General features: G+C 36.7%; 1 protein-coding gene across 1 annotated transcript in view; it reads right to left on the bottom strand.

Annotated features, from left to right (window-relative positions):
- The window catches only part of UBR1 (ubiquitin protein ligase E3 component n-recognin 1), a 70,594-nt gene that overhangs the window by 40,847 nt on the left and 6,688 nt on the right, over nt 1–23,059 (bottom strand). The window contains exons 3-22 of the mRNA XM_060761052.2: nt 22,346–22,424; nt 21,735–21,845; nt 20,646–20,776; nt 18,843–18,981; nt 18,088–18,150; nt 17,735–17,858; nt 17,007–17,114; nt 15,072–15,160; nt 12,766–12,864; nt 10,451–10,608; nt 9,923–10,022; nt 8,422–8,550; nt 6,954–7,134; nt 4,787–4,848; nt 2,880–2,990; nt 1,655–1,720; nt 1,458–1,559; nt 1,159–1,222; nt 553–677; nt 24–76 (exon numbers count right to left, since the gene is read on the bottom strand). Coding sequence (XP_060617035.2) covers nt 24–76; nt 553–677; nt 1,159–1,222; nt 1,458–1,559; nt 1,655–1,720; nt 2,880–2,990; nt 4,787–4,848; nt 6,954–7,134; nt 8,422–8,550; nt 9,923–10,022; nt 10,451–10,608; nt 12,766–12,864; nt 15,072–15,160; nt 17,007–17,114; nt 17,735–17,858; nt 18,088–18,150; nt 18,843–18,981; nt 20,646–20,776; nt 21,735–21,845; nt 22,346–22,424 — 2,094 coding nt within the window. The remainder of the gene's footprint in view (nt 1–23; nt 77–552; nt 678–1,158; nt 1,223–1,457; nt 1,560–1,654; nt 1,721–2,879; nt 2,991–4,786; nt 4,849–6,953; nt 7,135–8,421; nt 8,551–9,922; nt 10,023–10,450; nt 10,609–12,765; nt 12,865–15,071; nt 15,161–17,006; nt 17,115–17,734; nt 17,859–18,087; nt 18,151–18,842; nt 18,982–20,645; nt 20,777–21,734; nt 21,846–22,345; nt 22,425–23,059) is intronic.

Raw genomic sequence — 23,059 nt, 5'->3', positions numbered from 1 at the left:
TTTTAAAAAGAGCAATCACTTACTTGAATGTGGCTACCTTGTGTATGACCTTCTCCAAACCAGTTTCATTGTTTTCCTGTTAAAGATATTTAAATATTTCAACCAAAGCTTCAGTAAAGTAGTGTACACTAAAAAAAAGAACAGATTGCTTACTTCTAACTGTGGCTCTTTGAGTGGTCACTTGTGAACTCACACAGCCACATCCTCCACCCCATTATTATTTTTTAATATAGGGTTGTCATGACATTGCTGTTGTGTATGGAAGTGGGGGGAAAGGATGTGAAAAGCATTGGATATGCACATAGATCAGGACAGGTATACTGCCAAAAATGCTGTAAAACGTTTTATGGGTTCTGAATGTTTGCTGCATAGAAATGATCCATTTGAGTGAATTCACAGATGACCATTCAAAAAATCCACTGTAGGCAAGCAACCTGTTCTTCTTTATGGTCCCTATGACTCACACAAATGTTAATTAAAAGGTTTGTCCATTGGCAATGGGAAAATATCAGAAGCAACGAAAAGGTAAAAACAATGAAAGCAATCACTTACATCCTTGGGTAAAGATTTCACAATCACACTGTGTGCCATTGGTTCAATGCAGAGCAAGTGGATAATTTCTCGCATAGTAACTTCATCTTTTGTCACATGACTGAGGCCTGGAACGTATCTTTCTCCTGATGAGGAAAACACAATGTTAATGGTTGTGGATGTTTGAATATATTTATCACACCTTCATGAGAGACCATCATGCTTCATTTATAGTTTACTGGACAAACAGTTCTGCAAAGATGGTTTGGAATACTGAATGATGAATAAGCAGATCTTTGACAGTCCTAGATATATCTTTGGAAAAGTTACTTTGGAATCCAGCACCTAGGACCCTTCAAAGTAATCTTTCCAAAGGTGGGTCATGTCATAGATAAGAATGTTAAGAGTACCCGAATAATTTTCCCAAATGATTATGTCCTCTCTTATTGACTGCTCACAACAGGAGCAACTCCTGACACGACAAAAAAAAGAAAAAAGAAAAAAAAAAAGACTGGTGATAAGCCAAATGGTTTATTTTTATTTTAATTGATCAGACTTTCAATATGTATGGAAAGAGGATTTAAAAAAAAAAACCCTCTTTTTTCCACAAAACTTTTTCTTTCTTACCTACAATGTAGATAATAACTTGAAGCATCTCTTCTATTAAAGTGTTGCATTGTTTGTTCAAATCCTGCAAGATTTAAAGGAAAATCAAATCACATTCCTGGATATAATATTCAAGTTAACTCTGATATGCTTTGAAATTTTGAAAGATACAAGTAGTTTAATTAAAGCCTCGTGAGCATGATATTTATTTCTGCCCAAATTTTATAAACTAATCGACACATATTAGCAATTTAACTAAAGTCATCAGGTTTCTACCTTAAGAATTCAACAGTGGAAATGAATAGTATAGATCTGTTTACCTGGTCTTTGGTTGGTATAATCCTCTTGAAGGAATCAAGCAGCTCATACCTTTGCAGTACCAGCAAGAGAAAACTGTTTGGATCCATATATGCTGCCCCAATCTACCAGACACATGCAAATGAAATTATTTTAAAAGAGAAAAACAATATACAAAGCAGAATAACTGTATTACAAAAGAAACAGAAAACATCCTTACCTGAAGGAGGATTATATCTTTATCATACATTTCTTCTCTACATTTTACATCCTGATAATAAAACATCTAAAAGACAAGGAATACAAATTACACTCAATTCTTTTTAACTGGTTACTCTACAAACCACACGAGTCTTTGCACTGAGTGGTTTAAAAATCCAAAATTATAAATATTACAATTCCAGAATACAGCAAAATAACTAGGTATTTTGTGTGACATTTTCTCAGCATTTGAAAAAACAACTTCCAGCCATAAAACTCAGTACTACTATTTGTATATCATCAATTACTAAAATCTAGCTATGTGTGTTGGCTTGCATTTGTATCTTTTGCACTGCAATTGTTAAAAATAAGAAGTATAAGTGTTTGTGCATATAAGAACTGAAGCAGTTCCTAACTTGTTTTTCAGATAACAGAAGCCTAGAACAACTTTGCAAAGATCTGTAACATAAATAAAATGACCTCTGCCCTCAAGCATGCAACATAAAAGATATATAGATGGCTCTCCATATTTGTGTATTTTACACTCACAGTTTTGATTATTTGTGAGCCTGTATCACAGCTGCTCCCCCACCTCACTTCCTAAGAAAGCAGCTGCCTTGTGAATGTTTACACAATAGGAGCTGAGAGCAATGGGAACCATTATTCCATGCATCCTGTCTGGCTCCTGAAGATGGGGACCCGTAGTACCAGCATGCACACACTTGTGTGCGTGCACACATACACCCCCCCCCCCCGCCCTGAGATATTTACTGTTTGGAAAGGGGTGATGGTAGCAAACTCAGATATTGTTAGTTACATTTCTTAACACAATAAACTGGAATAACCAACTTTCAGAGAAGGAGTTCAATACTGTTGGTCTTTCAAGACCCACAAATATAAATGTTCATTTCTATTTATTCAGTTTTACTGTGCTTCTTCCAGTCTGAGAAAAGCACATACAGACCTTCACTTTTACCCTCACAACACACCTACCAAGGTAGTCTAGGCTGAGTCAAAAAACGTATGGTTGCTAATTCAGCTTTATGTATACTTTTACTTCATTGATTGGGCTGCACCAACTATACAGGCATTTAATAGTACAATCATATAAATTCTCCATTTCAGAAGAAATTATTACTGACTTTACGGGGCTTAATCCAATGCAAGCAGGTACAGAATTGCAGCTTAAGTTCTATAGGAACTGTAAGTTCAAACATAAACATATCTTGTAATTTGGAATTTACCTGGCTGATCAGAGACAGTCCATTCCTTCGCCACATTTCTGCAGCAACCTGAGCAACCAGTGCTAGACAACGCAAAGGATATTCTATTAACACCTGCACTTGGAATTCTTCCTAAATTCAAGTGGAAAAAAATGATTGTTTCAAAATAACTGACAACTTGTATAATGAAAGTAATCAATAGAAAGTGCCATCAAAATTAAGTTTCTACTATCCAAACTTATTGGACAGAGGAAGTGTTTGATTCTACCCTATCAGCTTGTGACTTTACTATTTCGGTTTGAGTACAGTCAATATGATTATGAGGGCCAGAAAATTGCAGACCAGGATTTAGATCTTTCCTGTTTAAAGAGAATAAGTATGCTCAATGTTGCCTATTACTGACAGGAAACATGTTTTAAAGACACAGATGAGAACAGTGGCTAAATATTCACTTTCATCTTCAAGCACCAAGGTAACAAATTATCTAATAAAAAACTCTGATTTTCCTGAAACTTCCATCTGCAACTAAGTAAGAAAATATATTTTCTACAAAACCATATGAATAAGAATGTATCTAAAAGTTCAGTAAAGAAAGCAAGTACAAAACAGTGCTTTCTAAATTTGTGCCAAAATGGTGTTCACCTTTTTGTTTTGTTTTGCTAGGGCCAACTAAAATCTTGATGTGCCATACAAACATCAAATCCTGATTTTATTTGTTCTTTTCTTTTGATGTCACTTTGCAGTATGTTAGAGCCTGACCTGAATGAATGAAAAACATTAAACACTATAGTGTTTTCAACTGATCAATCAATCTATATATATAAAAACGTCTCACTACACAAGGAGTAACCATCACTCAAAAATTTATGATTTTGTCTTTTGGGAGTTGTAGTTGCTGGGATTTATAGTCCACCTATAATATAAGAGCGTTCTGAAATCCACCAACGATGGAATTGAACCAAACTTGGCACACAGGCCTCCCATGGCCAACAGAAAATACTAGCAGCGTTTGGTGGGCATTGACCTTGAGTTTGGGAGTTGTAGTTCATCTACATCCAGAGAGCACTGTGGACTCAAACAATGATGGATCTGGACCAAACTTGGCACGAATATTCCATATGCCCAAATATGAACACAGATGGAGTTTGGAGGAAATAGACCTTGGAATTTGGGAGTTGTGGTTCCTGGGATTTATAATTCACCTACAATCAAAGACCATTCTGAATCCCATCAACGACAGAATTGGGAAAACTTCCCACACAGAACCCCCATGACCAACAGAAAATACTTAAGGCCATCCAGTCCAACTCCCTTCACCAGGGCAAGAAAAAGTAATCAAAGCCCTCCTGACAAAGAGCCATCCAGCCATAGATATAGGTAGATTGATATGATTCACACACACACAGATAAAGTATTAGAGATTTGAAAGGGACTCCTAAAGATGGACAATTATATGTTGCACGTTCCAGAGCAGGAAAACCAAATAATCTCTACGTCAACACTGTCAAAGAAACATCAAGAGATTCCGTTTACCCACAAGCATAAAGACATCACATATATTAGAAACCAACACTTTCTAATTACTTTCTTTTCCATATCACCAGACTGGGCCACAGCAACGTGTGGCAGGGGACCACTAGTATTTTTTAATAAAACTGATGTGTGAATATCATTTCCACTAGTGCTTCAAACTATATTTGATATATCAGGGACCAGAACTAAATTTGTGCCTAAAAACCAGGAGCACAACTTTGAGAAGCACTAAACCTAAAACCTCTTCTCAGCTACATCAGGGTTGGCTCACTGCCATCTGAGAAGAATTTATAGAATTCGTGGAAGGAATACTGAATTGAGTGGACCATGGAGTAATAGAAAAAGTCACTTGTGTTCTAAAGAAGACTAATAAAGCATCCACAGAAGATACTTACAGATTTAAGAAATTCTAGAAGTCTGTCAATTACTCCAGTTTTGCTCAACTGTATGTGCAGACCTAGAAAATAAATGAATTACAAAATCTGAATTAATCAAGATAGATAAGTAACATGCGATCTGTACTCTCTTCACTTATTTCCACCATTGCTTGTCTTGGAAACCCCAAATGTCTAAAGCAGTGGTTTCCAACTTTTGGTCCTCCAGTTGTTTTGGACTTTAACTCCCAGAAATCCCAGCTAACTTACCAGCTGTTAGGAATTGTGGGAGTTGAAGTCCAAAACACCTGTAGGACCAAACATTGGGAACCACTGGCCTAAAGGATTATATTATGAAAATTTATGCTTTCATTTAGGTAAGTAAGCAAGCAAAAATGCATGGGTCATCATGTCAAGTAAGTAATTCCAACCAAATAATAGATAATTAAGCACCTGCCAGATGAAAAAAAGGCTAACAGATGATACAATCACCGGGAAAGGGGGCCCATGGACCATCAAGTCCAACCCCCTTGCCCAATGGAGGATCTCAAGCTAGAGAACTCCCATCAGGTAGCTATCCAACCTCTTTTTGAATATATCAAGAGGTGACCCCATTACCTCTCTATTGTTGTGACAATGACAACAATATTTATTAATATCCCACCCTGGGACTCGAGACAAAATATAAAAGTTAAAAGTGGTAAAATCAGAAAATTCACATCATACTGTAGTTAAAATCCTCAACAGAATTAGAAGCAGTTAAAAGTGTGACAATTAGAAAGAAAATAACAACAAATATAGACAATACAGCACATCATGAACTATCTTTTCCTCCCGAATCCTTAAAGGTCTGCTCAAATTAAAAAATCTTCCAAAAGAGAAGCAGGGAGGGTTCCAGTCTTGAGAAGGAACTCCAGAACCTGGGAACAGCCACCGAGAAGGCCCTCTACCATTTTCCCACCAGATGCACCTATAAGAGCAGTGAGACAGAGAGAAGGGCCTCTGCAGAGAATATTAAACATTTGCAGCTTAGTATGGGAGAAGGTCCTTCACATAATCTGGATCTAGGCAGTATAGGGTTTCATCACCAACACTTTGAATTGTGTCCAGAAATAGACCTGCAACTAGTAGAGCTCTTGCAACAAGAGAGTTGTCTTCTCACTGCAATCAGCCCTAGATAATGATCTTGCAACTCTTTGGCACAGCTGAACTTTCTGAACACTCTTCAGAGGTAGCCCTGCATAGAATGCACTACAGTAATTCAAACAGGAAGCAACAAAGGCATGTGTCATCATAGCTAGCTACAAGTTCTCTAAGGCATGGCTGGGTGTAGAAGACTTAACTCTGCAAATGCATTCCTAATCACCACTGAAACCTGAGTTTTCGGTCTCAGAGTCAAATACAGACGTACGCACAATATGCAGATCTGTGTCTTCAGAAAAGTATAATCGCATTCAGCATAGGCAGAGTCCCTATTTCCTGAGCTCCCATTTACCTGAACAGGAGCACTTCTGTCTTGTCTGTACTTAGCTTCAATTGTTTTGCCCTCATTCAACCCATTACAGGCACATGTTTAGGATGGAATAGCTACTTGACTGCTACATGCTTCAGTGCATGTCTAAAAACGGAATCTTGGAAACTGATTCTAGTTGTCCAATCAGGTAGGATCCAACAATAGCCTTATAACTGTCTCATTTAGGCATTCTTCTTTGTTTTAGTGAAATATTGCCCATCTTTTCTACCCATTTAGCCAGATATTAATAATCCAGGAAGGCCAAGGGTCTAATATTCAGGTAGTGGCATTTTCTTCTTTAAGAACTCTCTCCACAGGCAAAGTGGAAAGTATTTATTATTACTGAACAAACAGGGCCAAAGTTCATCCATTTTTGAAAGATAATTAGGAGTGTGGAAGAATGACATCCCAAAAGTATTATTCAGAAATAACGAAATTAACCTAAAGAACTAACTGTCACATGATGTGCTGGTTGCTATTTGCTGGGCTTAAAATGGTATTAGGCAAATTCATGGAGGATGGGTTCAACAACAGATATTAGCCATTGCAGTTAAATAGAATATCCAAGTTCAGCAATCTTAAGTATCATTTTTCTCAAAATGCAAGCAGAAGCTGACAAATTTTTAAAAGAAAACAATATTCTGAGAAATTGCAAGCATTCAGGCAAACACTCACCAGCAAGCATTCTGGATAATGGTAGATGTATACTAACAGGATCTGCAGACACCTTGAAGCGCTTGCTTTCCAGAGTATGGCCGCATAAATGAATTACTGTTTTATCCCATGAATAGTTATTTGAACTACATCTCATTACTGCTGCGTAGCATTCTTTATAAGCTGTCACCAACAGCTCTTCCTAGAATGGACAACATTTTTTGTAATAGCTGTTTTACAATTGTGAAAGCACTGCATTTCCCTCCCTCCAAGGTAGTAAAATTCAGCTGTTGGGGCATTAAAAAAACAACAGCAAGGAGGTAAATGCACCTTGAAAGGCTAACAGGTTTTATTTAACACAAGTATTTGTGAACTGCACCCACTTCAGATGATTTATGAACTGTTTGTCTCAGTTGGAAAATGTATAAATCCAAGATTGAGTGAGAGAAAGATATGGGAAAATTGAAATACAAAATGGACAATTAATTGTTAATATCTTAAAATGGCATTTTGAACAAGCCATTACTGAAAGGTAACACTGACATTCTCAGATAAATAAAGTAACACATGCATGGTGATGGTCTGTCTGCTCAATCCAGGTTACAAAGCTGACTTTGATTATTACAAAATAAGTGAATTAATTTATATTCTTAAATAGGAGTCATGCATTCACAACTGATTAGAGGCAAGAGAGGCGAGCATTTAACTGCTAAACCAAGAGAAACTATCATTTACTATTCCACTTTATCCTGATATGGGCTGCAAGGCAACACACAGACTAAAATATAATACAACTGAAGCAAATCATAATAGCTAAAAAAGTGCAAAATTATCAACTATCCTAATTTGAATACTACGAAACGGCATGAAAACACTTACAATGTAACAGACTCCCTGGGAACCAAAATCTGTGGATGATCAATTCTGATTATATACAATAGTGGTTTGCTTTTTGGACTCTTGGGGGAGAGATGGTATTTTCAAGCTATGGATAATTCAATCTGTGGGTATGGGTATGAAGGGGCTGACAATATATCTATTCCGATTTGTTTTCTAGATGACTTTTTGAAAATAAAATTTGCTTCTTAACCATAGTACTTCAACAGAAATAATTATGAAATGCATCAATAAATTGAGCAAGAAGCCATTTTCAGGATTGTCTAGTAGAATCATGAAGACAAAATTCTACTAAGACAATATATCATAGACAACCTTGACAGACAGGTTAAAAAACAAGTCAGATTAGTAGATAAATCTGTAAATTTTAAAGTAACTGTAATTATTTTGTCCTTTCCTATAGCTTCCAAACATATTAGTGATTTTATGAAGGAGAGTGTTGCTGAAAACAAACGAACCCCAACAGAACTACATGAGCCCTGGGAGTAGGGAAGCAGGGTTAAAGGGGTGAACTCACAAGAAACCTTCAAAGGCGTTTGATCATTTCCATAAATCCTATAATAAAAGTTCATTTTAAAGAAAAACAACTTACATCGCAGGCACACCACTCCTGAAACATGAAGAGAATATTCTTGAGCTGCATTTGGATGGCAATGGCTGCTTCCCAATCAGGATCCACCTCAATGTGCTGACCAATTTGTCTCTTTATTTCCTCCATTCCCTGTGATGACAGTACCAGAAGAACAGTATTCAAATATTTGTCCAAAACTTAGGCTTACTTTGTGAAATGGTAGAACAATAAGCCAAAGAAACTTTGAAAATAAACTTCAAATGGGTCAAAGCAATCTATATGAACAATTGATTTAAATGTACTTATATGTCAGGAGGTACTCTTACTTGAATCAAATACTCACCTCTTGGTCTGAATTACCTTGCCGAATCTAGGGCACACATTAGATTTGTATCATATGGTCATCTTAGTGCTGACCCAAAGCAAAAGTGGAAGCTGCTTCAGGAACATCTAGTGCTCCTATTTGAGGGATTTTGTTGCTAATTTAATGGACAGGGCTCAATGCTATGCAATTCTTTGGCAGAGAAGGCTCAAGACCCTATAAAACTACAGCTCCCAGGATTCCATGGCACTGAAGCAAGGCAGTTAAAGTGCATTCATTCTACAGCATAGAAGCATCCCAAGGTTTTCTTTTCCATTGCTAGAAGCTTTAGTTCTCTTTAAAACACTTATTTTTAAAGAAGGAATTCTAAGCAGACAGCACCTTTTTTGGACAAATTACGAAGAGTCCACTTTTTGCCGCTGTGCATTACATTTGGCAACAAATACTTTTTTTTTGTTTCAGGGTTTTGAAAATTTAGGTGCACATTGGATTCGATGGCGCATTAGACTTGAGTAAATACGGGTATATTTTAAGTCAAATTAAAACATGTAGTATTCATGCCAAATTGCTTACTGTACTAAATAACGTTTATATAACTCTTGGAGAGAAACAAATGTTTTAAAAATCTTAGAAATATATTGTGTTGTAATACTATTTTTACAAACTGATAAGGTATATGGGTACAGGCAGTCCTCAAGTTACGAACAAGACAGAGTCTGTAGGTTTGTTCTTAACTTGAATATGTATGTAAGCCGGACCAGGTACTTTTTGAATTACAACTCCAGCCAAAAATATATATTCTTTAGCTTTAGATAGCACAGGGAAGGATTAACACTCTGTGGTTCTTGTTTTGCTGGCTGTGCTCCTCATCAGAAGATTTCCCCTCACTTTCTGTCCCTGTGATAATTGGATTTTGGCTTGTTGTGGAAACAAAGATTAGTAAGAAAGCTTCAGTGAAGATAGCTTTTCCCCACAACTTTTCCAAGGAATGAATTTCCCTTCCTAGGGGTAGATTTCTCTCACTTCCTGTTGTCTCACCCCTGTTCTTAACTAGGAGTTGTTTGTAAAGTCAGATGTTTGTAACTCAGGAACTGCCAGTATATTGATAGTACCCCAGCATAGTAATTCTTCCAGTTATTCTTTGATTGCAAGTTATTATTTTTTTGTTATTTAAGGGTATGCAGAAATTAAATAATGTACCTGCATGTAAGTAAGTATATTCAGAAAAGATCGGAATCCTTCCAAAAACTGATCTCTTAGTTTGTCCGTCCAAACAGTAGGTTTACTGATTAAAATATACCTGTTGTAAAAAAAGGGGGTTACAATTTCCAAAAGTTTTTTTTAGCTATACAGAACAGGGAAGTATTGTGACACTGTTGAGGAAACACCCACTGATTAGGATGACTACCAACTAACAGCTGAAATCCTGCAAAGCAGATAAATCTGAACAATTAATATGTATTCAAACAACTCTCTGCATAGATTTCACCCAGCTCAGTACTAACTGAAAATACACCCTGGTCAAATCTCACTAATGGAAAAAGTGGCCTTAGCATTTGATGGATGTTCTCTCATTAGAAATGTTAAAACAGAGATTAGATGGTCATTTATTTGGGATGCTGTGGCTGTGTATTGCCTGCACTGATGGGGTCTTCATAGGTGAGACTTGGGATCTCTTCCAACCTACAGTTCTATGTCTACATGATACCCACAAAAAAGAAGACTCACCTGAGGTCATATATAATTGCAGACACTCGGCCTAATAACTCTTGGCTGTAGCCCTGAAAATTGAATTTTCCATTTCTATCTAAACATTTTGGTAACTCTTCAAGTAGTGTCTCTGTTATGACCTTGATTACGTTTTGCTCTTCTATGAGGTGGCGGGCCTGAAAAGAAAAATGCATTTAGAACAGTAACAAATTCAGAGCATGGGAAAACAGATACGTTACCCTTGTTTTAGTTACTATTTTATATTTAAAAGTTTATGGCACTTATGGGTATCAAAAAGTGCCTAGATAAGCTTGCTAAAAACCCCAAACTGCTCTAAACCACCTATGTAACATTAGTAAGCATTCATTTCTTGTAAAACAGGCCTAAATGTTTTGAACGTCTCAGAAAGTGCTATAATCTAGGTATTCGAAGAATTCTTATTGGATTCGGAAAGAGGACAAGATATAATAGAAGAGGAAGAAGAAAGACCAGAAGATTAGTAAAATCCCAAAGATAGGAAGATATACTACCAGAAGCCGTGGAGAAGAATGGGAAGTCAGGAAAATTCCCTACACAACCTATACCTCCCTCCCTATTCCTTTCCCAGATTCCCCTGCTATTCCCAAGACCCATCCATACCTCTCCCAAAACCACCACTATTCCCCAATCCCAATTCCCCAATCCCAATCCCCTACCTCTACCCCACCATATTTACCCCTATTCTACCCTATGTTATCCTTCGAACCCCCCCTTTTTTATTTTAATTATGCAATGTAAGAAAATTCTTTAATAAAAAATATTTTTTTAAAAAAAATCTAGGTATTGTTATTGCCAAAATGATTAGGTTTACTGCACAAAATGTTTTAAAGCACCAGAGTCTGATGAACGGTTTTTTATTTCTATTATTTCCAAGTGACTTTTTAGGTCAAGGCAACACAATGTGATTTACAATTCATGTAAAAACAAATTAAATATTTCAGGAACTGAAAAACAGAGTGCATAGTGTCCCTTTAATATAAAACATAATATCATGTAAGAATTTTACTGCAGATTAAAACACCTGCAGATCTATCAGATATAATGATTTGTGTCCAGTTTTCATACCAGTATCTTCCAAATGACAAAGGTGTTTGTGAATCAGGAATTCCTGCAATGTCAACATTTATCCTGGGAAAGTTACCTTCCCAGACAAAATCAGCCTCATTCCTTTCCACCCCTAGGTTTTTTTCTCCGTACAAACATCTATCAACGACATACAAGGACATCTTCCTCCACTCAATACAAACCAATGTCTCAGCAGAGAAAGCATTTGGAAGAAATTACCTTAGCCAATTGCTTTTCAAACACAAGCCAGACAGACAGATACATAAACTTTAAAACACTCTTCAGTCCACCTTTTCACATTTCATATTTTCCTTGCATAAGGTCAGAACAAATTAGATAGGGGTTGTAAATACTGTTGAATCAAGAATCTGCCACCTCAGATAGAAAGACTCCTTCTATTCCTGGGATACTGCTGATCGAATGGAAAAATCCCACTGGCTGAAAGAGGCAAAACAAACTTGGGACCACCCCCCCCCCCCACCTTATAAAGATGTGGTAGAGAAATGGTTCTCAACCTATGGGTCCCCAGATATTTTGGCTTTCAACTCCCAGAAATCCTAACAGCTGGAATTTCTGGGAGTTGTAGATCTAAACACTTGGAGACCCACGGATTAAGAACCAGTGTGGTAGAGAGTTGCTTGAGAATGCTGAATGAAAGGATATCAGTAGAGATATCCCCTCCCTTAAATCCAGAAAAATATTTCGAGACTGAATAGTGCTTGGGGAATGTCCCCATTTTGGGGGGGGGGGGATCTAGAATCAATGCAGTGCAGTTATGAATTTTTTTTAAGTTGGGGATGTAAACATATAATTGGGGAAAGCATTCACCTCTTATACGATTTCTTCCATTCTCTTTGTGAGAAAGCTAAAGACTTTCTAAATGACAACTCGAACGATTCAATAGTATTGAGCCATGACAGCTCAAGTAGTATCAAACTGCATGAATTCTACAGAGTAGTTGCACCCTCAGTGACCCTAACTTTCCAGGACTCTAATGTCATATGGAAAGACTTCACATATAGTAGAAAACCTGCTCTTCAGAAAGTAAACTTTTAGCTAGAACGTTTACTTTTCTCATATGTCTAGCTGATTTTTAAAATTCAAAAAAACTGACTTATGCAGATGGAAGTAATTTTTTTTTCATTAGGAAATTCTTACAGTGTCACCTTCAGCTATTCCAATAAAAAGTAAGAAATTATTTCTATCCCTGAATGATTAGCCATACCTACCAGTGTCGGAACAGTGAATATCTGAACTGAAAGTGCTGTCACAGAAATCTGCTTTTCGTGATCATCACCAATATATTCTCTCTGTAGTGCTTTGTAATGCTGTGAAAACAAGAATTAAGAAAAAAGGTGAGTAGGTAAATGTACATGAGATCAGAAACCAGTATTATAAAAAGGAGACACGTTCTTTTTGCATCATTTTTGGTCAAATCATGCTTGTTTTTATTAATCAAAATCATATGTCTCCCTAGTCACTTTTCTCCAAAGTAATATACTTTTATGTGCAGTCTCAGAATAGATGTGTGTATTGGCCAACTGTATATATTCGGGTTACTAAAATGTGTTAGTCTTGGAACAATTGCCAAAGATGGTACTCTCTGAAGATGCTTCCCACAGTATAAGGTAAAATAAAAATAAAAATAAACTGAAAGGATACACTTTCACTGTGTACAGCCTTAGGAATATTCTTACCATTCTCTGAGATTTTATATATTTTTTTAAAATATATTTTTATTAAATCATTTTCAATAACAGATAAAATATACATCCATTTGGGGAATTTTTAAGCAAAGGAAAGTGGAGAGGTAAGGCTGTAACTGGGGGGTGGGTGGGTTAGGGGTTCACCCTCCCCCCCCCTCAAATTTTTCAGGTTAAAAAAAATCATGGTTTACTCATGAATTTTAACTGGTTAACCAAATCCCCAAGCTAAGTCTATGAGACGCAAACATTAAATTGATTTAATTAACGCTATATAAAATACAGAATGAACCATAATATTTAAATTATTTTGTGTTATGGAACTATTCTTCATGATTTGCTATTTTTTTCTTTAAAAAATCTGATTTTTTTTCTGGCTATGGCACTGAGGGTAGGGGAAAGGGGATGTGGAGGGTGGGGAAAAACAAGGAAAGGTAATAGAGGAAAAGGGGGGATGCTAGTAGGCATGTATTCAAAAGTCTGTTTCTATTTTACTTCTCGGTTTCGAGCTCATCTCCTTTTTATATCCCCACTGGTATTGTTTATTTTCACTGTGCTATCATAACATTATCTTCATTTTTTCCTGTTTAATGTAATTGATCAGTAAAGACCAGTCTATGCCTTTTTTATAATTGCCTTGCCAATATGCTATTCGATGTGTTAGTTTTTCCATGTTCATAACTATAACTATTCATTTATTGTGGAAATTTCATTTACTCTCCAGTATTGTGCATACACTATTCTGGCAGCTGATATTAAGTAGCTGAAAAGGATGTCTTTGTTTCTCTCCAGTTTTATATCTATGAAGACCAACAGGAAGAATTCTGGCTTGAATTATTTTTTATCTTTAAAATCTTCTAAATTGTTCTGTGTATTTCTCTCCAAAAGTTCCTTGCCTTCTTACAGCTCCACCACACATGGAAAAGAGTACCTCTATCCGTTTCACACTTCCAGCATTTGCACTGAAGTTTTAATAGGATTTGGCCATTCTGTCTGGCATGATATACCATTGGTGCATCATTTTATACTAGTCTGCCTTTATATCATATGAATATGTAAATTTAAGCTTGCTGTTCCGCATTGCTTCCCATCCTTCCAATTGGATCGCATGACCCACATTTGCTGCCCATTTCACCATACATTCCTTAACTGACTTATCTTCCGTTGACCATTCCAGTAATTTCTATATTATTTTTGAAGAATTATTACATAAAGAATTAACAAGATGTATAATTCTAAATGGTACGTATTGTACAGGCAGTCCCTGAATTGCAAACATCCAACTTAGACACAACTCCTAATGACAAATGGGGTGAGAGAAGAGAAAGTGAAAGGAAATCTAGCCCTAGGAAAGAAAATTCACTCCTATAAGTGTTATAAAGAAAAGGTGTCTCCAATGAAGCTTGATTTCCCCATCTGTGTTTCAACGACAACTCATTTTTTCAAAAATCTAATTGTCACAAGGACGGAAAATTAGGTGAAATCTACCGAATAAAGACACAGACAGCAAAAGAAACACCACAGGGGTATTCACCCTTTCTTCTGCTATCCAAAACTTTTATATATATATGGTTGGAGTTACACTTAAAATGGTACCTGTTCTGACTTGCATACAAATTCAAGTTAAGAGTAAACATTGTTTGAAACCTGGGCCTGTACTCTCTGGAATTGACTGATCTAGCCACTTGAAGAAAAGACTAGTAATTTATAATATTTATGAATGTTTCAATGAAATTGAAGTGTATTGCTCTCAGAGGGCATTTCAGTGGCCTTTTAAATCACTATTTAAAAACATTAAAATGAATCATAGAAGATGAATGTTAAGTTGTTACCTTAACAAATTCCATGGCAAAAAGTTTTTTGTATTCCATTTCCATAAAAAAACTGCTGAAGATCAATTCATGTAAGATTTTTCTTGCCCCTGCATAAGAAAAAAATATTTTCATCACAAAACTCCCCTCTTTGTTCCTAAAAAGCATCAAGTGAAAAAAATCCAGTAAGTATAAACATTGTAATGTATGATGTTGAGATATTATACATTACAATATAAAGGGTTTACATTAATAACAACTAGAAATGAAAAACTATAAAGCTGCTAGACATACACAAGTGTGACCCAATCTCTGGGCCGATCTTAGGATAAAATGCAGTACATCAATCATTTAAATGATTTAACAAGTAATGTCCAATTCATTTCCAGGTATGATAGCATTATCCAAACTAGGTCAAAAGTGCAGTATTTCACTGTGCTGATCTGGTGAATTAGAAATATTAGAAGGAGAGTACATGGGAAGGAAGGAAGAGTGAAATGGGGAGGTTAGAATTAAGCTCACATTAATGAAGCAGTTCAGGACTTTTACACTGATCCATTGCTAAAGTCACTATAAGCAATAAGGTAAGGATTTTGTATTGCTTTCCTTTGTGAAGCCCTCCTATCCATAGCAGTCTCACTCCACTACCTCTTTCTGTCATTACCTTCTATCCATACGAGGAAGAATTCTGACAGATGACAAGTCTATCTAATCAATATCAGACTAATCTAGTCAGTGAATGTTATCATCCAAGGGAGTGATAGCAAAAATGACTGGTACTGCTGCAACCTTCCCATCCTTTTGCCCAGGCCACATCCCATCTCATCCCTTGCTGCTGCACCAATGCCCAGCACTTCTTTTTGGTTCCTTTTTCAGCTCTACCAGCAGCTCACTCTTCGCAAACTCCTGGACAAGATAGTCATGACTGGCAGTGGCCATGTATTGTAGCAGCAATGGCGGTTCCAGAGCAGCCCTACAACATCACTGCCAGATACAGTGGAGCATGTCAACACTACCAGAGGCAGGCAAGGAGTATAAGCCAAGGAGGGGACCGCAGGAGCAACAGCAATAAAAAAGACTTGGGGGGGGGGGTGATTTTGTCCACTTGTTTACCCCTGAGTAAGCCCTCCCCCCACTGTGAGTGGCCAAGAAGATAAGACTCAGGACAGGGATAAGGTCTATGGGGCTAACACCAATTGGATTGACATCACTGCCTTTTGCTACTCTGTTAATATTGTATCTTAACTTTTATCCAAAAAGGAACCATCCCTCTCTCTGAGTAGAGTGGTAAAAGGTAAGAGCTTAGTCTGTCCCAAGAAAACCTGGGGGGAGGAGCAGGGGGATCGACCCACCAACCACTGCAGGGAAATACTGAAAAGTCTTTCGTTTTCCCACCCAGGTTAATACTATACCTTACACTGACTCGTGGATAAGTCAACTCAGGTTTTTGCTGGATTTTTTTGTCTAAAATGTTATATAAATATCAAATATACCTATGTATAAGTTAATTGCATGTATAAATCAAGGACAAGATTTTGGGGCCAAAATAATGGATTTTGATATGATCCATGGATATCTTGAGGAAAAAAACAGTGTTACCTTGCGGAGCCAACTGCCAATGGCTGCCACCACCATTTTACTGCCTGGCATTAAAAAAAACCCTTTGCCATGCTACTTTTCTTATATAGTAGAGCAGAATATTAACTTTTATTAAATAAAGGACCATCCCCTCTCGGTGTAGAGTGATGCAAGGTGATAATTTAGCCTATCCCAGGATAACCTAAAAGAAGCACCAACCCTCTCCATTCTCCCAGCGCTCAGTTGAGAAGTGCCAAAAGTGCCAAAAGAGCTGCCTCCACCATCCTTTGCCTAGTAATAGGCATGGAATTCATCATATAAATATTGCAACAATGAAGTAACTGAAACAGCAAAAAGCTTAACATTGATTTAGTTTACCTTTATAAAGTTTTGCATCCCAAAGCATCAGTCTACTTATCAGACAAGGTTTCCCAGAATCGGTTTCTTCTTTTAGACAGATCTGACAGAAGATCTGACGAAAGTCACCTTAGAAGGGCACAATATAAAGGGAATGACCCAGTTAGATTTGTGCATTTTTATCCAATAAACATTCAGTCATAACAGATGTATCTTTCTGCTGAAAAAATATTTACTCATGCACGGATACAAAAAATCCAAGTACCAAAAAAATACCTGCCTCATATACCTTGTGAAAATGTTCTGAAGCAGTTCTCAGTAAATAATATTAAAAGTATCTCATATCAAGGCTAGGGATGAAAGTGCTTAAAATTTGTTTGAACTGTGACCTCACTGAAATGAAAAGGTGTTCATTTCCAAGAGCCCCCTCCCCCCCATTCAGAGCTTTCAAAAATGCTGTTTGCTATGAAAAGCACCTGCAACACAAAGGAATTCTGGATAGAACAGTAACCTTCAGAAGGAAACAGGGTGAAGCCCCAATTTGGACTGGAAGCACTTCTACCTAAACTATTGCTTGCTTTGCCAATCCACAACACACAGAAATAAAAGACAATTACTTCCACACCTTTCGGCTTTAATTTAGAGCTGCTTTTCACTCCAGGCATGAAAAAAAATACAGGCAAAAGAATTTGAGCTGCAGCTGGTATTTTGGTATACGTGCATGGGGCATCACAGTTTAATACACCTACTTGAATAACTCATAAGCTTGTTTAACCAGGATCCAAGACGTAAAGCAAATTTCTGGTGAGCCATAATATCAGCATGAAGAACTTTCACATTCAAAGGACCTTGGGAAACATTGCTTGAATGTTTCTAGAAGATAAAAACAGTCCGCATTTCAGTGAGAGAATGTGTAACTTTTTTTACTTACTGTTATATTCCATAGCTCACCATTTTCCCTCCAAAAGAGAAATGCAAGACAACTTGTATCTAAGGTCAAGATATATCAGTTAAATACATCAAAGGAAAAATCTGAATGAATCAAGATTTCCAACAATAAACAATAGTATAATTTTGACTTTTAAATAGTTCAACATGATACCTTGATATCTTCCTTTGCTTCTTGGCAAACAATGTACGGCCCTTTCTTAACTGCCTTTCGGCCCTACATAAGAAAGACAATATATATTTACGTTAAATGGTGATAGTATTTGATATATTGTAATATATAAACAAAGGGGGGATGAAATGTGAAATAGTTAAGGGGACTTTAGGTTCTAACAGAAGTCATATTGAGAAAAGTACTGCAATTCAGTATTACAAATTTAATAATACTTATGACCACACACATTTCTGGTTCCATAATATGCTTACTCTTCATTCATGACTGGGGGATATTTATTTATTTACAGTATTTCTATTCCGCCCTTCTCAACCTGCAGGGGACTCAGGGCAGATTACAATGTACATATACATGGCAAACATTCAATGCCATAGACACACAACATATATAGACAGACAGTCAGAGGCTATTTAACATTCCAACTTTTTCTGGCCACCAGGGGAGCTGTTGCTTTCATCATCCATACAACTCTTGGACTAATAGATCTGCACTGACAGTTAGCTATTAGGTCAGGTTCAAGTTCAGGACATTTTTGCTTTATAGAATGCGGAACAGCTCAGAACAGTTTATGCGAGGGAATGCTTTCTTCTGTACAGTTTGTCCTAATCTTTAGACTGTGCCATGATTCTGCACACTAGACCATAGCCTAGTGAGGACTCTTTCCTTACAGTGAGAAAGAGAGCTTTCCTCCCTGCATTGCTTACTACATGGAATCAGCTCTTCATTCAACTAACCTCTTTATCTATAGCAGTAGTATATAACTGAGCCTCTCCAAGCTCACAGCCAAGAGTTCTCTGTAGACTATAGATAACATGGTCGTAAGAATGATGCTCATCATTGAAAACAACACAATAGTATTTGTCTGTCTTCTCCCTGCAAGGAAAAAAACAAGACACTGGTGGTAATCAAAGAGCAAACTAAAATGAATTCCCATATAAATATTTATAACAAAACGAAAAACAATATAAAATTAGAAATAGGTCTTCCTATTCTATCCAAGGGATGCTTTCAATAAAAGTCATATATTTGGGCAAAACCATTCTTGGCATACCAATCACCACTTGCAGAACTATGCTGATTCTGACAGTCATACCTGGCCTCTAAAAGTGGCAAAATATCAGAGACATCTATAGGGTGAAAATGATAGGAAGCACAGGAATTGGAATTATCCAACACTTCAGTGAGGGTAAAGGAAAATGAATATACTATAGTAGATTCAGGTTTACTGTCTCTACTTTCCAAATTTCTATTTAACTACAATATATCATAAAAGGATACTCCTCTGCACTATGCAAAGAATAGCCTTCTAGCAGGTTTTACTTCCTGGAAAAAGTCATTATTTTGTAGAAGCCAATACAACTAAATGCTCTTGATAAATAGCAATAAAAAATCCAAAAATCTTGAAGGGAGAGTTGAGAGAATGGATCTTGCTACCTGTATCCTGGTGTTCTTTAGGCAAATGGGTAGTAAGAGCCTTTTTGAAATTTTTCTTGAGAGATGATGTTATGGTCTTCAAAGGAATGGCACTGAAATAGTGTAGGTCACTTAAGACTTCTGGGCAAACCATGAATAATCTCAAGTTGTATCATGTATCATGTTTATACCTGAAGTATTTTATAAGATTAAAGTTTTGTAGATAGCTTCCTAACTATTCTAACATGCTGTCTGGTTGTTGTCTTTCATTTCCTTGATGCAATAAACCTCTTAGCAGATTTGAGAATTAGCTGATAACTAAATAAACATTCAATATGCATATTGTTGCCAATTCAGATTGTACTGTGTATAAATCCTCTAAACAATTAAATGCTATAGGATTGTCACTCTATATTTTATCATTCATTGTTGTTTTCTTTACAAAGTATTATGGATTTTTATTTATTGTGTCAGAAGTGAATTGAGGTTACAGTTGTAATGCATTTAAGAACACAAACAAAGTTAAAGACTTGGCATTATACTAAATGTCCTTTGACCAGTAGCTGGCCACAATGCTCAGGTTGCATTGTATTAGGTGGTCTGTGGTTTGCTCTTTCCTACACTTGCATGTCGTGGACTCCACTTTGTAGCCCAATTTCTTAAGGATGGCTATGCAACTTGTGGTGCCAAAACACAGTCTGTTCACACCTTCGAGGTCGTCTTATGTGTGCCAAGGACGAAATCTCTCATTCAGTATCAGCCTTAATGGTTCCAAGTTTTGGCCTGCCACTTTTGGACTCTTGCTTGTGGAGGTGTTCCTTTGAGTATCTCAAAGGAACACCTCAGCAAGCAAGAAAGCAATTTGATTTAAGACGTTGGCGTGCTGGCTGATATCCGAACAGGGGATGGGCCAGAGGTGTCACTGCCTTGGTCCTTTCATTACTGGCTGCTACTTCCCGGCGAATGTCAGGTGATGCAATACTGGCTAAACAGTATAATTTGCAGCATGGATTTTTATTAATGTTAACAGAACATTGTATACATGTCAGTGCTTATTCTCTCATTTATGAATTTGTGAAGAGAGCAAACAAAACACCAGGCAGTTTTTCCAACACATCACTTACCTGGTCATAAGTTCTAGTGGCAGTTCCTTCTCTTCTTCCCAAACAGTCATATCCACAATATATTTTATTACTGAAGGGAAGATTTTTCTAGCTTGTGCTATGAGCTCTTCATTTAACTGGCATTCCAAGTTCTAAAGAAATAAATTAACAATGCTAAATGCACCTATATTAAACTAAGACCTAACAATGCTACAGATAATATAATTCATCTAGAAAAGGAAATGACATGTAATATTTATCAGCAGAACATAAAGACTGTAATATAAATTTTGATCCAAAAGATATGTGTTAGAATAACCATGAATGAATTAGGATTTACACTAAGATCTCCTCAGCACAATTAATTCAGAATTTAATGGCTGGAATAATAATCAGAGTGTTCATCACAAAATGCCAGATGTGAAATACCCTGAGGGTACTGTGTGTTACTTAGTCAAAAGCTTGCTACCAGCCATTGGAGAAACACAGTTGTAGCTTTAAGGTAGTCATTCCAAGAAATATTTTGATCTAAAGATTTGAGGGGATGATCCTAAATTTTTAGATTTTGCCAATTTTTTGGCCAAGTTGATGGCACAGTCGGTTAAACCGCTGAGCTGCTGAACTTGCTGACTGAAATGTTGGCAGTTCAAATTCGGGGAGCAGGGTGAGCTCCCTCTGTTAGCCCCAGATTCTGTCAACCCAACAGTTCGAAAACATGCAAATGTGAGTAGCTCAATATGTACCGCTTCTGTGGGAAGGTAATAGCGCTCCATTCAGTCATGCTGGCCACATGACCTTGGAGGTGTCTACGGGCAATGCCGGCTCTTTGGCTTAGAAACGGAGATGAGCACCACCCCCCAGAGTCGGACACGACTAAACTTAATGTCTGGCTGGATGTCTCAAATGTTACCACAATCATTCTGGTTGTCACTAAGTATTTATTTGCTGGTGCAAAAATAGCAGAATACCAACCCACTATTGAAGATATTCTTACTTACTGTTATTGACCAAGAAGTCATTAAAAAGATCTTGTTCAAACTCCAGACTAGAAACTAGTAAGGATTAATGTTCTGTGGCATTTACTTTCCTTCCTGCCTACAGGTATTTTACCTTTTCTTCACTGTCTGCTGTTCCAGGTTCATGATTTGTACAAAATGGCCCAGTCTTCCATGCTTCTGTGTCCCCACAGTCACAAAATCCTCCTCCAGTTGAAGTGTGCATCTGAAACAATAACACATATAAAAGGTCACAACCAACAGTCCTTTTAAAAAGTAGCACTGAACTGTGTTTCAATTAAAACTACTACAACAACAGAATTGTTCATTGACTCCTTCATGAAATAACATTTTAGATAAAGTAAGCAATACAAACACCCACATCAAAATACAGAGAATGAGAATCCTTGGACTGAGCATATCAACAAATTGAAATTAGGATTAGATGAACAAAATGATTTCTTACAATGAAATATAATACAATTCAAATCAGGCACTTATATCATCCAATCTTTCTGATTTAAGGTAGAAATAATTTTAACAATGTAGAACGCCTTTTCCATACTTTACTTGAAATGTCGATAAAGCATTTGCATACGGTATTTGAATGCTTAAAATGACTTCAATTTATAAACATGTTAAGGAGAAAAACCTTTATTTTAGGAACCCTGTAATTGCTAGTATAGTACATCAATAGCTATGACTGTGATGCACACATTTTCTTACTTTATAACGATGGTTTTTGTGAATGCTGTTCTGGAAACAATCCATGCAAAGGACACAAGTTGGATCGATTGCACACTCTCTGCAATAAAGATTTTTTTTTAAATCACTGCTATGATATAAGTACTCAGTCATCCAAGTAGCCATTCCTCCAAAGCTATAACAATCTCAAAAGTCTTACTAGCAAATAAGTCTTTCAGCCAGTGTTCCCACTTAATGCTACTGCTGAGTGAACAGACATACTGGTTAAAGCTATCATATGCTCCAGCTTTTATCTTTTTTTCTTGTGAATGAATAGAACAAGCCAGAAACGGAAGGTTTTACATGATGCTTTGAAGTTGGGGGTCACACATGATACAAGGCTTCCCATTTCTTGTTCTACTCATTCCTGCAAAAAATAAATTAGTAAACTGTGTTCATCAGCTGCTTGTTATTCAAAGTAAACTATGATAAGCCAGTAATCCTGACTTGTGATGTGTAAATATTGAAACAGTATTCACTTACTGTAATCCATAAGATATCTCAATTACACATTTATGATTAGCATTTGTAGGTCTCAGTATTAGGTTCTGCTGACTATGATTTTAAAATGTTAGTACACTATAGAATAGCATGGAATATTCTAAACTGTTATTCATACAACCAGGAGTGAGGTGCAGTGAGCTCTGGGCTCATACAACACCTTATCTACTCAAAACACAAGATGAAAAGAGACAA

The sequence above is a fragment of the Anolis sagrei genome, chromosome 1 (genome assembly GCF_037176765.1).
Source record: "Anolis sagrei isolate rAnoSag1 chromosome 1, rAnoSag1.mat, whole genome shotgun sequence".
Taxonomy (NCBI): domain Eukaryota; kingdom Metazoa; phylum Chordata; class Lepidosauria; order Squamata; family Dactyloidae; genus Anolis; species Anolis sagrei.
The sequence above is the reverse complement of the archived record's forward strand: the minus strand, read 5'-3'. Positions and strand labels throughout refer to the sequence as shown.